This window comes from Typopeltis vanoorti, chromosome 6 (genome assembly GCF_054136105.1).
Source record: "Typopeltis vanoorti isolate ZY-2024b chromosome 6, IOZ_Tvanoo_1.0, whole genome shotgun sequence".
Taxonomy (NCBI): domain Eukaryota; kingdom Metazoa; phylum Arthropoda; class Arachnida; order Uropygi; family Thelyphonidae; genus Typopeltis; species Typopeltis vanoorti.
In genome coordinates, this window is record NC_143554.1 from 41,864,243 (window position 1) to 41,880,493 (window position 16,251).

At 36.7% G+C, this 16,251-nt stretch overlaps 1 protein-coding gene across 2 annotated transcripts in view; it reads left to right on the forward strand.

Moving 5' to 3' along the window:
- LOC150105404 (uncharacterized) overlaps positions 1-16,251 on the forward strand; it is a 184,672-nt gene that overhangs the window by 17,634 nt on the left and 150,787 nt on the right. For both annotated transcript variants that reach the window (XR_016548446.1, XM_090394131.1), the window contains exon 2: positions 12,166-12,200. Coding sequence is in view for 1 of the 2 variants with exons in the window: in XM_090394131.1 (XP_090250257.1) it covers positions 12,166-12,200 (35 nt within the window). In the remaining variant the exon portion in view is untranslated. The remainder of the gene's footprint in view (positions 1-12,165; positions 12,201-16,251) is intronic.

Genomic DNA, 16,251 nt, shown 5'->3' on the forward strand with positions numbered 1-16,251 from the left:
CTGGAACATTCCCTTAAGATGTGTGGTGATATGTCATCAAATCCCATTAAGGTTATTTATTTCCTCAAATACCTCCTGCTCACTCACAGTTAAGCCATCCTGTCCTATGTCCTCTTCACTTAAGTTCATGAGGAAACCACCCTGATCAGGATGAAACACCCTTATAAATTGATCACTGAATACCTCAACAATGTCTTCTGCAGCAGTTACTATTCTACTATTTTCATCCATTAACATCATCTTTCCATGATCATTCTTCCTTATACTTCCTACATATCTAAAAAAAAAAACTTCACAGGGTTTTTCTTCGCCTGATTTGCCAATTTCTGCTCATACTACAATTTTGTTTTTCTTACTGAGTCACTCTCCTGGCTTGTAATTTATACTCTTCATGAAACTGATTATTACCATTATTTATCTTGTACTGCCTCCAAAATGCCTTCTTCCAGATTTCATGCTTAAGCCTGTATTTATCCATTTACATTTATTCAGCCTTTTGGCCTTTAGAATACATTCACAGATTGATGTTATGTATTTCTTTGTCAGTTCCCAAGCAGCATTTATTTCCTTACTGCTCAACTCCTCATTCCATACTATAGCTCCAAGTAAGTTTGAGCACGGTTAGTAGTTGGAAGGGATCCAATCATTCGATGCTGTTGGCACACTCTCCCTCGATGAGTCTTTAGACCCCCTGGAGGTGTCAAATAATAATAATAATAATAATCACCAGCCTTATAATTCTACATATATCCTTTCCTCACAGAAATCTGCATATGGTTAGCCACAATCCAACTGATCACTTCATGACCACTCACCAACTGGAGGAAAGTGTGAAACTCCACTCAGAATTACATTCTTTGACAATATGATCAGATCTAAAACTCTTGATTCTTGCTTGCTTTCCTTTACATGCTGCCTGAGATAGTTATCTCTCAAGAAATTCATTTTCATTATTCCCAAATGCTGTTTCTTCATTCCAATCTGTACTGCCATAATAATTACCCTTCCTTTGTTCACTAATCCAAGTTGTTTATACATTTCTTCACCACCTTCTTCCACATTCCCTAGCCTATAGCAACATCTAATTAAATATGTCTCCCTGTTAACCTCCATGTTACCACTCATAGCCAATGCTGCTATTTCCCTCTTTCATGTCTACCTCATGTGGACTTAATTCCCCTGCTATCATCAGCAGCACTCCCCCTCCCTTTTTGCCCTTCCTATCCTTGTGAAAAATACTGTATCCTTCCATTTCTATTCCTATTAAGATATTACCTTCATTCAACCATGTTTCACTTATTCTAATGATTTTGGGATGAATAAACTCGATCACTGAAACCACTTCATCCCCTTATTTCTGATACTTCTGGCATTTGTAAACAAACACATAGGTTTATAACCAGTCCTACCCAAACCACTGGTTGGTTGTGATTTCACCACCACCACCACACCTGCCCAATCACCTTTATCACCACTTACCACATATATCTGCTCAGTCTCAGCTTCCCCACCCACAATGCAATATACTCCATCTCCATACACACATTCACTGCTGATTTCAACATCCTCTCCCCCTACACCATGCCTCCCTATTTTCCCGTTCTCTCTTCTTCTCTCACACTACAATTGTTTCCATTGCCAAGCATTCCTGTCTCTTCAATACCACTCTCATGATCTCTCACTTCATCTCTTACTTTTGATCTTTTGCATTCAGCACACACACTCTACTTTCATTTAGCAACACTTTCTCTTGTACACTCACTCCAGAGCCATTTAACACTTTGAGTCCTAGACCTTCTATAGCAGTGATGGCAAACCTTTTTACCCAGGTGTGTCAAACATCTTTTTTTTTTTAAATATTGACTTTCATTTTTGTGTTGATGTGGCACTTGCATACATGCATTATAAATTTAACAACATAATCATAGATGGTGACTTATACATATCATATTAGGCTATTTATTTAATAGGACATTGATATAAAATCTATGAATTCATATTATACAATTAATTTAATAAAGTAAAATCACACAGTGTCTCCTGATGTATAATACAATGGAAACAAACCAGGGGATGACCAACATATTCTGTAAATTGTTTGATAAAACCGGCATTACGGCCAACCATATTAGGCGTGCCATCAGTTGTAATTGAAAATATTTTCGATAAATCTATCTGTTTCTCATGGAGCACTTTAACAACACAGTCGCATATGTCTTTACCTGTCATGTTTTGAGGTAAATTTTCTAGCTTTATGAATTCCTTGTGCATAGAAGCACCGTGAACATACCTTGCAATGATAGCCAATAGATCTGATGACATAACATCTGTAATTTCGTCGAGACAAATGGAAAAACAATGGCATGAGTTCAAGTCTTGTTGTATTTGATTTTCTATACTAGCATTCATTGATATAACTCTGTCTTTAATAGTATTCCTACTTAATGGTAACTCTTTCATGCACTTTACAATAGCTTCCTTATTATGAAAGTCCTCAAATAAAAATGGTGCACACTTTACAAAAGCTTCTTTAATATAATCACCATCACTAAGTGGTTTCCCATGTTCAACAGTAGTATGTGAAATACTGTAACTTGCAACTATTAAATTTGAAGGTCCTGAAACAAATTTAATTAAAGTCCCTGATTGTGATTCTGCCAGTTTTAGATGTTGCGATATGTATTCTTTGCGTTCTTCAAAAGTTTTTTCTAGGAGCCATTTGTGCTTAGTTTCAAAATGTCTTCTTACATTCCAAGTTCTACTCACAGATAGCTCACCACACAATTTACAGAGAACTTTATCGCCTCTATCAATAGCATCATATTGTTCAGTCCAGGCATCTTGGAAATTTCTTCCACTTCCCCACTGTGATAATTTTAGTTTTTTATTAGTGCTAGCTGTCATTGTAAAAGGTTTCACAAATTAAAAAAGAGCAAAATTATATACAGCAGTAATTAAGCAGTAATAATTAATAAGAACTAACAATTACTGGAAATAAATTATACACCAGCAACTCAAATTACTTAAGTGGCAGACCATGCAAGACTACCACTATTTCTTTCAGCAGGGTTGCCAGATTTATTACTGGTACATTTGTAGCAACCTTGTTACGTTTTACTCTCTATCATGCTACTAAATAGCAGCTATTTAGTAGGTTTTGTTACTATTTGCATTATCTACTCAGATAAATTCAATATTTAATGCTGAGAATTATATTTTCTGTTAAAGTGGTTTTAAATATGTTTAGAACTTTTATTACTCAGTTGAGAGACTAGGAATGCATGCATGAACGAATTTCACACAGAAGTCAAATGAAAACTTTAAGTTTATAATATATAAAGCACGTATTTATAAGTTTGTATATAATATTGATAATAATTTTTATAAGTTTTTATAATATCATATGACTATGCAGAAATTATAATGATTAAGAAAGAAAACATAAACTTAAAAAGTGTGTTGTTTATAGGCTAGTTACAAAATAAAATAGAAATAGGCTAACTATAAAATATGATTCTTTCAATGAACCGAAACCTACCTTCGCCTTAACTGAGAGCAATCTTACACGATTTATCGCAGTTTTTTTTTATCAGAATACCAATATCTTTCAACATCCAAGGTGTGTCACCTGAAACCCTCAAGTGTGTCAGTGCTGACACATGTGTCATAGGTTCGCCATCACTGTTCTATAGGTATATATACATCTCTCATCTTCTTTATACTCTCTTTTGCCTTGCAGTGTCGAGGGTTTATTGATCATCAGCCCTCAAACCATTAACAGGATAAGGTGGTCAGCCCTATGTCCTGTAGTGTTGAGTTCTCAAGCCCAGTCTGCCTGCTTTGCAGCATGAAAAACCTCAGGATAAATTGGGGGGGGGGGGGGAACCCTACTGTCCATGCCCAAAACCAGCTAACTTGGCTATGGCTGAGGAAGATCCTTCAGCTCCTCACGTCACTGATAGGAATCGAACCTAGGACACTCCTTCCCCAGGCATATGGTTGCGAAGTGCACAGCCACTAGGCTAACCACACAGATGATATATACATATCAATGTATATTTACATCAATAGGACTCAGTGTTAAATGCAACCTATTATACCTGTATAATTCCATTCTTTTCTCAAACACATGCCATATACATACAAAACCATGGATATCCATGATATCCTATCATGGAACCATTAGCTATAGAGCCAGATAAGGAAGTTAATTCACAGTTGAACAACTGTGAAGGAGAGACTACTTTTAAGACCGCCACTATGGTAGAGGTGAACTTAAAATATCTCCCAAATTTTTGTTAAATTAATTTAGGAAGTCCTTCCTAGGTGATGCTGCCTCTGAAAGTGTAACTTGTAATAACCTCTGTACAGTGCTGTAGGTTTCCTTTTATTTATCCTTGTGCAAAATAGTATCCAAAGTAGACCCGACTTGCCCTGATGATGATAATGAATATGCTTTTTATGTTCTTCAAGGCAGATGTTAACAGATTCCCCGTGTCTTCCCATAGTAGGCACAGCGATTGCACAGAGATTGGCGTACTCTTGGATGTTTAATGATTGAAGTGTTTCTGTAGGAGAAAGGGTAAAAATAGTCAGGTGAAAGTGTGGTTTAGATATGATAGAGAGATTATATTTAACTATTTTGACTGTCTTTTCAAATGTACTTAGTTTTCAAGGGATGGGAAATAGTTTCATTTGATCCTGGATATGAGGTAAAGAGAAGGACATGTAGTTTTAGATATGAGGTAAAGAGAAGGACACGTAGTAATTTCTGTTTTATATTGTAGCTGTTGGCTAAAAAAGGTGTATCAAAGATAACTGAATTCTGTGGCAAGAGCTATATTATTAGAACAAATAGCTCTTCTCTATGCTTTAGTGTTTTAAGAATGCCATACTGTTGGAGCTTGGATAATGGCAGGACTTTTTTTTTTTATATATAAGTATCTGCCATTGTTTATATAGATTTTATATGAACTGACAAAGATGACTATTTGAAGATGTGTAACTAATGTGCATAGGGAAGACAGACAATTACTTGTTTTGTTTCTATTAAGTATTTTGTTGCATGCTCTTTAAATGCATTGAAAACATATTTAATGTGTTGCACCACTGGACCAAATAGCAAACACATTGCTGAAGTAGCAGTCTCTAAGTGTTCTATATAGAAATTTACTTTGTGGGTTGAGCAAAGAATCATTGCAGGCCTAATTTGTATATGTAGGAGAAGTAAGATTTGAAGAGATGGTTACGAATGAGGAAGTGAGTGGCATGAGTATGGAAAATAAGAGAATGGGTGTGCAAAGGAAACAGGGAAACGGGGAGCTCAAGGTGGGCAGGGGTACACAGCGTGAGAAAGGAGGATACTTCAAGAGGATGTGAGAGCATGTGTAGACAGGAAAGGAATGGGATGACCTGGGATCAAGACGAAACAGTTGGAAATGAAGAGGGTTCTAAAATGAATAAGCAGAAAGGGAAATGGCCTCAGTCGAGCATGGAGAGATTACATCGAATGAGTGGTATCAATGGAACTAGCTCTAGATACAGGAATGAGCTATTGTGTTTGTATACAAATGCTAGAAGTGTAAGAAACAAGGCAGATGAAATGGTTGTACTAATTGAGTCTGTTCACCCAAAAATTGTTGAAATAAGTGAGACATGTTTAGATGAGGACGACATCCTGACAGGAATAAAGATGGAAGGGTATGATGTGTTTCGTGAGGATAGAAGAGGTAAAAAGGGAGGGGGGGGGGAGTGCTATTGATAATAGAGAAAGAGTTATGTCAATACGAAGTAGAGATGCAAGAGAGAAATAGTGCCAGTGGTTTTGAGGCAGTATGGTGTGAAATAGAGGTGAATGGAATGAAATACTTGGTTAGATGTTGTTATAGACCAGGTAATGTGGATGGTAGCGACTATGAAATGTATAATCAAATTAGCCAAGCAAATAAGGAAAGACTGATCATTATGGGTGATTTTAATTATAGCAATATAGACTAGAATGATGAGATAGCAACTGGAAGTAAAGAAAATGAGTTTCTTGAGTTTTTGAGGGATAACTACCTCAGATAGTATGTAACAGAGGGTACACGTGGATTGAGGGTCTTGGATTTGGTCATCTCATCAGAGGATGTAATTATAAATGAGGTGCCAAATCATCCACCAATTGGTGAGAGTGACCATGAGGTGATTACCTGGGTGGTTGCCAGCAGTGCGAGGACCCCTGTGAGAAAAGGGTATATGTGGAACTACAAAGGGGGGTAATTATGAAGAGCTCAGGAGACAGCTTGCGGGTGTAGCATGGAAGGAGGAGTTAGCAGGAAAAGAGATCAGTGCAGCTTGAGGGATTTATAAAAACTATCTAGTAGATGCAATGTCTCAATTTATTCCAAGGGTGAGAAGGTTAAATAAGGTAGGTGTGAAATGGATGAATAAAGAGATTAAGCACATTAAATACAGAGAAAAAAAGGGCATTATGGAGGCAACATAAGAGAAGTGGAAATAACCAACTCCATGAGCACTACAACGACCAGGCAAGGAGAGTGACTTGTTTGGTGAGGGTAGCTAAAGAGAGGTATGAACAGCAGTTAGCTAATGAAGCCAAAAAGAATCCTAAGGAGTTCTTTCGATATGTAGCCAGCAAAAGAAGGAATGATTATGGAAGGATAACATTGATTGGAGAAAATGGTATAAAGACAGCAGTTGTGGAAGGTGTGGTTGGAGATACTTAATGAGCAGTTCGTAAAGGTCTTTCAATCTTGTGAATGTGACTTCATGGAGAGATTGAGAGCAGTTGATGATGGAGAGACTGACTGTAAGTGAGCAAGAGGTGCATGGGGAGTTTATCAAACTAGATGTAAATAAGACTGTGGGACTTGATAATATATCGCCACGTATGCTGAAGGAATGTGCCAGGGAGTCGACACCGGCCTTGACATATTTTTTTAATATGAGTCACTAGTGGTGTGCTTCACTGGGCAAGTTCCTAATGAGGGCAAGATTGTGCCACTTCATGAAGGAGGTGAGAGAACTCAAGCATCAAGCTATAGGCCTATCTGTGTGTCAGGTGTTGTAGTCAAGTTGTTGGAGAACCTTGTGAGAACTAGGATCCAGTAATATACTTGGATTTTGCAAAGGCTTTTGATAGAGTACATCATGATAAATTGATAGTCAAACTAGAGCAGATGGGGTTGGATATTAGGGTGCATTGGATTGGAGACTGGATATCTGATAGCGATCAGCAAGTTGTGTATGGGGGAGCAATATCCAGGAAAAGGAAAGTCACTAGTGGTGTGCTTCAGGGATCTGTTTTAGGGCCATTACTGTTTAACTTGTACGTGTGCTGTTCAATAAGTAATAAGACTAATTTTACTGTGGCGAAACCACTCATCACAATATTAATTTCTGTGGAATAAAAAAATGTTGCTGTCTGTATTAACAAAAGAGGTTGATAGATGGTATATACGGGCTGATGTGCCAGAGTGTCACGTGACTAAACACAAGCTTGTTTCGGCGCGCCTACGAGGCGCGACCAGTCTTCGAAATGGAAGGGTCCTTGGAACATCATTATGCGATTAATTTTTGTGGGCATTTGCAAAAATCGGCATTGGACACTTTTAACATGATACGCGAAGCTTTCCATGATGAAGCAATGTCAAGGGCAAGTGTTTTTCGCTGGCATAAAACTTTTAAGGAAGGAAGGCAGATTGCGGAAGATCTTGAACGTGAGGGAAGACCTTCAACGTCCATCACAGAGACAATGATCAACACAGCAGCAATTATCATCAAGTACATCAAAAGGAAGCGTCCATTGCTGAAAAGGGCTTCTTATTGCACCATTATAATGCAAGGCCACATATTGCTGGTTGTGTAGCGGACGTTTTGCAGAAGAACAACGCAGATATCCTACCACACCCTCCATACAGTCCTGATCTCACACCGTGATTGCTCACAGTGGATTTCTGGCTGTTTCCTCAGCTCAAGAAACCACTAAGAGGCTGCCATTTTGAAAGTAATAAAGCATGTGTAAAAGCTGCGGAGGCGGTTTTGAAAGAACTCTCAAGAAACGGACTTTCACATGTGTTTAAGAAGCGGACGCAACGTTGGGACAAATGCATCGCATCTCACAGTAGTTACTTCGAAAAATACCATGCAAATGATGACGATTAAAGGTAATCTGTTTTCTGTATAAATATAGTCTTATTACTTATTGAACAGCCTACATATATTAATGATATTGATGAAGATTTGGATGGAGATATTCAGTTGTTTGCAGATAATGCAAAGTTGGGATGAACCATGAAGAGTAGAGAAGATGTTGTGGCCTTACAAGAAGACTTGAATAAATTGAGTGATTGGGCACGGGAATGGGGATGCGAGTTCAATGTTGCAAAATGTAAAGTTTTAAAATTTTGGAAAACAAAGATGGGATGCAGAATTTATGCTTGTGTGAGGATATATTGTCAAAGGTGGAGGAAATAAGAGATCTGGGGGTAATATAAGGATCTGAAATTTAGGGGACATATAGCCATAATTGTGAAGACAACACAAAGGCTTTTGGGAATGATGCGGAAGAGACTGACTTGTAGAAGTAGGGAGATTCTTGTTCCATTGTATAAGGCTTTGATTAGGCCAAACATGGACTGTTGTGCCCAGATTTGGTCACCTGGTTTTCAGATGGATGAAAAGATGGAAAAGGTCCAGAGACGACTTACTAAGGTAGTTTCTAACCTCTGGAATGTTGAATATGAGGAAAGATTGAGAAGATGCAACTTGCAGAGTCTGGTGGACAAGAGGAAGAGGGGGATACATGATAGAGACCTATAAGTTAGTAAGGAGTTGTTATAGGATCAATGCTGGAGAGGTTCTACAGAAAATAGTGGGAGATCAGGGGAGAACCAGAAGTCATCCCTGAGAAGCTGGTATTTTTCACGCAGAGTTGTGAATGATTGGAATGCTTTGCCTGAAAGTGTAGTGTCTGCAAAGAATTTGATTGTGTTTAAAGCATGGTATGATGAGCTGTGTGTATGAAAAAAGGACCTCCCAATTGAGTCTTTGACTCCATGGGATCTTGGGTAATAATAATAATTTTATCTGGTCGTGGTTCTCTGTCAGTGAAATGCAGAATTCAATTAAGCAAACAAAGTTAAGACATCAACTCTAATCATGATGCCTGAATTTTTTTAGGATAAATTTTTAGCTGCTTATTGAGGGAGAAGTTGCATGTAATGAGAGCTAGTAATTTTGCTCTTTGGCAATGTTGTAAGTGGAACTCTCTGATATCAGTTTGTGGATGAAGGAGTGGAGAGATATCAAATTCCTGAATTTTGGAACTCCATACATTCAGATTACTTAATGTTTTCTTTGGGCAAGGGTTTAACTTTTTTTTTAAATCATAAAACCACAGAATCTTTCAAACACATGCTTTTTTGTGTGTTAGTAGGATTTTGATCAACTTAACAAGTTGAACAATCCTTTAAGATTTTTTTTTTTTTTGCCAGTGGCATTATTCTTATGATCTTTTATGTTATAATAATTTTCTTGCTCTGTAACCTTTTAGTTTTAAGGATTTTAATTTGATTTAATTTCTTACTGTGAAATGAACATAGATATTCAATGTTCATTATAATTTCTAATTTAGGTACTTGGTTGAGTGTGATGGCAAAGATAGAAGCAGCTGTTAATGTGTTAACATTTACATTAACTGAAGGTGTTTACATTTAATAGTTTCTTCTGTTAATTATCATGATGATAAACTACATGATCCTGTCATAATTGCAGGTAGTGTGTTATTTGGTTGATGTGTCTTTGAAGATAGATGACATTTCAAGATTCAAGGTTTCAAATAGTCCTTTATATAAAGTACTGATAACTTTTTTTATATATAATTGAAAACATCTATGAAAGTTGTGCTATTCATCTCTTTACATATTACTACCTAGTTCACTCATTTGTGAATATCTAGCTATAGCAGATTGGAACCTTTGCTTAAATTTTACATAAATAGAATTGGTTTAGTGTCCTGGCATCTTTTTTGGAAGGAAAAATTGGCATGGCAAGAGTTGTCATCCTCTTAACAAGCAAAATCATATCCATGTAGTCTCTTCAGGTGTGTTGCAAGTTTAAGGATTTGCAGTTGTTCATTTTATACTTAATGATACAAACTAAAACTAAAAGGGCAAAATAAGTCAATTTATGTATTAAGCTAGTAATATTTCAGTGGATTTCGAACTGGCATCTGTGGAGTACAGAAATATTTGTTACTGTACATAACACACTCGATCAGGCAGTCACAAAAACAGTTCAAATTGTAATGGAAGGAGGAGAGTGCCGTTGATGTGGCTTCCGTTTGAAGTTCTGTTAGAAAAATTTGGTCTGGACTATCACTTACAGACATCCAGACCAAACTTTTCTAACCTAACCATGAATATTCAGATGTGAGCCTAAACATCATTTGTGTGTTTATGCCACAGACATTGAAGTGGAAGCATTTTTTTTTTAATTGATGTTTTGATAGTCCCCTTCTCCCACCTTCAAATTTTTAATACACTGATTTTATTGCCTTAATAAGTTCAGCTGTAATTAAAACTAAATCAGTCTCCTGTCTGTAGTGTGACTTAGTCAGTGTGTACCTTGCATACAAACTATCAGTATATTCAGTACCTGCACTGCACAAGGAATTTAATGGAAATCATAACTAATTACATCTGTTCTTCACACTTTTACTGTATGAGATGTAACAAGTAAATTAAGAACAAAAACATCAACTGGTTTTATTAATTTTTTTTCCTTATTATAAGGCAGCATATATTCAGCATTATAGAGAAAAAGTTTTTTTCTCTAACAGTTCTGTTGACGGAGTTATAACAATGTCACTTTTCTGCTCAGTTGTGTTGTAGGTTAAATGTTCATCACATGCAACCATAATGGACACTTTAACCAAAATATACCTTTCAGTTTTCTTATTCTCCATCTAAAAGTGTTTCATAATATATCCTAAGTGGCCAGTTCATAAGCTTCTCATATAATGAGTCTCTAATTGAACTTTCAGAATATCCTTCATATTCCAGGACAGTGATTTTTTTTTTTTAATGTCTAGTAACATTCAGCATAGCATATCCTAAGCAAGCATAACAGATTCCTGCAATACTATTCAGATTTGCTAGTGGTGATCAATTCCTGTCATGAATGTCTCATTCTATTTTAATTCTAATCAGAAATTCACTCATGATAGTTTTATTCAATATTCATAATTACAGTTCATATACAGTCAGTATCAATTAAATTAAACTTGCCAAGAAATGAATCTTTAATTTAATTAACTAAGTTAAAATAACTTTAATTTATAACTAAATGAAAAAACTAGTCAGTATCAGATTAACATATTCTGTGAGTTTGGAAAATATTTTAGAGGCTTCTAATTCTTTGAGGTGCTGTTTTAATTGCTTTAAGTACATACTACTTGTGGTATTAGATTAAAAATATGAAAAGGTCAGGGATTGAGATGAAACATTATATTTATTTTATTATAAAATATAAGTGATCAAATTATTACACAGTATCAGTTTTGTGCCATTGCAGAATTAAAATTTGTTTCATACCTTATTTAGCTTGGTAATTCTTTTTCTCATCACATTTTGAGTCATGCTTCCCTAATCCAAAGGTGCTGAAACAGCCATACTCAGGTTATTCTGTTAATGAGTATAACATATGATCAAGTTAATGCATTAAAAAAAAAAAATTATGACCACAAGCTTCATTCGGTTTTTTTTTTTTTTTTTAGTGTAAAAATAAAGACTTGTGTAGGTCATGATGTAGAGAAGTCTTTTGCATTCTTGCTTCTGTGAATGTATACACTTATTCATATGTTTTTACTTTTTTCTTTGCTTTCTTTTCTTTATCTTAAAGCATCTACAATTTGTTTGTATGATGTATGTTTGCTTATTTTTTGATATATATGTATCCATGTTTTTTGAATATTCAGATGTCTTCATTGCGAACATTGAATTGGTTTTCTGTCACCAGAGGTTCTTTACCTTCTGTTTACATTTGCTTGTCAAAGCATTCATGCATATCATTGAATTTTGATGTGTAGTTATAAACATAAGTGTTATGCCAAAATTATTCTAAAAATTATACTCATAACTAATTATTTGTGTTCCTTTTCAGTTATGCATACATCAGCAAGCCTGGCATTAAATGAAGTAAGATATCCTTTCATTATTTTTAATGATATAAATAGTTACATACTGGAATTTGCATTTTTCACTTAAAATAGCTAGAATTTTTTTTTTTTTTTTTTTTTTTTTTTTTTTTAGTTGCAATCTGTGAGAGTTCATAAACACTATGTTAGTGTTTCTCTGTCCACCCGTTCTTTTTTATGCTTTGTCCAGGAACTCAAATTTTCATCTTGCAAAACCAGGCAAACTAGCTAGAAAAACACATGCAAATTATACACAGCCTCATAGCTATAGCTGCTTTGGCCATAATTCCAAAACAGCTAATCATTCTTTTGTATTTTTTTAATGAGCATTTCTTTTTATTTGTTAGATTTGATGAAATTTGACATTTGGAATATTTACTATTCAAGTTTTGTTTAAAATTTTAGGACTTCATTTATGCCAAATTATATGCGTAATATTGTGCAACATTATGCTGGCATTACATTGTTTATCATTGTTCAAGTGTCCATAGCAAATGGCTGACAAAAAAATAAAATAAAATAAAAACATGACTAAGAGAGAGATATGTTAGAGTTGTGTTAATAAATCCTGTACTACCTATCCAAGAATGATAATAGTTGGATAAAAGAGCTTATTTCATTGTGAGTCATATTTAAATTTTTTTTTTTGATGCAGGATTAGCCAAGATAATTGAGAAGTGGGCTGAAAATTTTAATTATTATTATTATTTGTCACCTCCAGGGAGTCCAAAGACTCATCGAGGGAGGGCATCTACTCTACAACTCTGTCTCAACCACTTGCAATCCACCAGCTGACTGCAACTACACCAATGGCACCACCCGTATTACACTTTGATTTAAAAAAAAAAAAAAACTTGAAATGAAAAATGCCTTTCTTTGAAACCTACTTTTTTCATTAAAAAAAAAAAAAAAAAAGTGAAATCAACACAAACAAAACTATCCATTGCAAGTAAAAATTTAAAAATAGTAATTTTTGTTTTTCTCTCTAAAACAAAATGCAGCCAGCCCTATCTGTGGAATTGCAGTTTATAACCTTGATGAACAGTGCCACTACACATTTAATAAAAGATGAGGGGCATTCCCTATAAGAGAAAAACAGTTTTATTGGATGAAGTTATTCAGTCAATTTTATTTTATTCTATTTGGGGAGGGGAATTAGTCACTCCATTTCTTTTTTGAGGGAAAAACCGAACAAAATTCCACATCTCATGATGATGTGCTTCAAACTGTTTAAAAAAAAAGTAATACAGTGGCATTCCCATATCCACAATCTGGTGGTGGTGGATATGATGGTAAAAGGGAAACAAAATTCCTCCCGTGGAACCAACAAGGAAGATACAATTTCCCCTTGTTAGGGGCGGTTGTTATCGACACTCACCTCGCCATTAAGGTTGGTCAGATGAGTGTTGATACGCTGACCATAGAAACAAATACAATTGAAATCTGGTGCATTGTGAAAGTGCAAAGGAAAAGTACAACATGCCAGATCAGACATTGCTCGGATCTGCATGCCCAGCTGAGCAGTCAGGGTTGGATTGACAAGTTAGCTACTGAAAGAAGTGCAATAAGATGAAAACGATTGGGAGGAGGGAGGGGGGGCAAACTATCAATAGGAATGGTGAATATCCATATTTTATCCAACTCAATGGCTTCTGGAAAGCTAGACTCACTTTGCAAGGAGATGGAGACATCCTTGAATTAACAGAGATGCACTGGACATAGCTGGGGGAAATGAGAGTTGGATGAATCATTTGGTCTCACAGTAGTATTAAACATAAGGCAGGAATTGGATTTCTTCTCAGGTAAAAGAGGAAGGGAAGTATTATTATTATCCAGGCCTCCATTGAGTCAAGACTCATCGTGGGAGGTCGTTTTTCGGAAACACAAAGTTTATCATACCACTCCTTGAACCCATTGATTGTTCCCGCTCCAACCACTCTCTCAGGCAATGCATTCCAAGGTTCAACCATCCTCCATGTAAAGAAACCGCTCCTCACCCTCTTGTGCACAGCCTCCTTTCATAACTTCCAGGGATGGCCCCTTGTCATTGCTCCTTCCACCAAGTAAAAGAACTCTCCAATGTCTATCCTGTAACTGCCTCTCAACAGTTTAAGTCTCGATCATATCACCTCTCCTTCTTCTATCCACCAAACTCTGCAATCCACATTCCCTCAGTCGATCCTCATAACTCATATTGTACAGTCCTGAAACCATCTTTGTTATCTGCCTCTGTACGCTTTCCACAGTCAATTTATCCCCTTCAAATCCTGGGGACCAAATCTGAGAACAATAGTCTAAGTGTGGTCTGATCAGGGTCTTATACAACGGAATGATAACTCTTTTATCTCTGCAGGTCAGCGTCCTTCTCAGTATTGCTGCAATCTTCTGAGTTACCCTAACCACCTTTGCAATATGCTCCCTGAATTTCAGCTTTCTATCAATCATCACTCCCGGATCTCTTGTCTCCCCTACCTCCTCCAGTACAGCTCCTCCGAGTATGCATCCTCCCATCGATGGATCCTAAACCTCAAGACCTTACATTTTACTGCATTAAACCAACACCCCCCCCCATTCATTTGCCCATCTGTCTAGTTTATTCAAATCCTCTTGCAGGGCTGCCACATCTGCAGTATTACTGATGACCCTTCCCAGCTTCACATCATCTGCAAATAACTGAATTTCCCCTTGCAATTTATTGATAATATCATTGATATAAAGGTTGAATAATACAGGTCCCAGTACTGATCCCTGTGGAACCCCCCCCCCACACACACACACTTGTAACTTTCTGCTTCCTTGATATTGCCCCACCATACACAACTCTGATACCTATCAGTCAGCCAATCCTGAATCCATTTGACTAACCCAACATTTAAACCCATGTGCTGCAACTCAAATATCAGCTTATCATGTGGCACCCTATCTAACGCCTTTGCAAAATCCAAAAAAATGGCAGTATATGCCTTTCGCTCATCAATTGCTCTTGTCACTTTATTATAAAAGGCAATCATATTACTCAAGCAAGAGAGCCCCTTAACAAATCCATGTTGATTCTCACAGTTAACATTACCCTCATCTGCCCAACACTGTATATAGTACCTCACTAATTTCTCCAAGGCCTTAACAACCACTGATGGCACACAAAGCCTATAATTAGACACTTCCAGTCTGCTACTGCCCTTATGCAGCGCCACTATCTTACCTTCCTTCCATTCCCTGTACCTTTCCCACAGCCAGACTTTTATTGAAAAGCCGGGTCAATGGTGCTGTCAGTTCTCTAGCATATTCTCTCAAAATCCGTGGTCAAATACCATCCAGTTCAACAGCTTTACTGGTATTTACAGTACTCAGTATTTGGAACACACTCTCCTCATGCACCTCTAAACCCTGAACCTGCCCTATCCTTCTAGTATTAAAACCTCCTCCAGGATGAAATACTCCAATAAAGTGCTCATTGAACAACTCCACTATTTCCTCTCCATCAGTCACTCTATTTCCATTTTTATCCCGCAGTGTCATCCTTCCACAATCGTTTCTCTGCCTACTGGCCACATAGCTAAAAAATTCCCTAGGATTTTCTTTGGATCTTAGTGTCAATCTCTTCTCATATTCCAGTTTTGCCCTCCTCACCATTCTGGTCACTCTCCTAGCCTGCGTCTTATATTCTTCGTGTAGCTATCCTCTACCCGTCTCCTTATATATCTTCCATAATCTCTTTTTCAACTGCAGTTCCTGTTTGATATCGTTTGTCATCCACTTTACACCAAATCGTGTCTGCTTCTTCACCCGTGGAATACAGCTTACTATTGCTGCTAACAAATATTCTTTCAAAATTTCCCAAGCACTAATGATATCCTGGCCTTCCAATTCTGCCCTCCATGGAACTGCCCCCTAGTTGATATCTAAAACTATTATAATCACCCCCCCCCTTATAATTCCATATACATTCCCTTTTCTTTGATACACCTGCATGTCTGTTCATCTTCCAAGTCAAAACCACAAGGTCACTCTCTCCAACTGGTGGGAGAGATGTCATCTCACTTATTATCAGC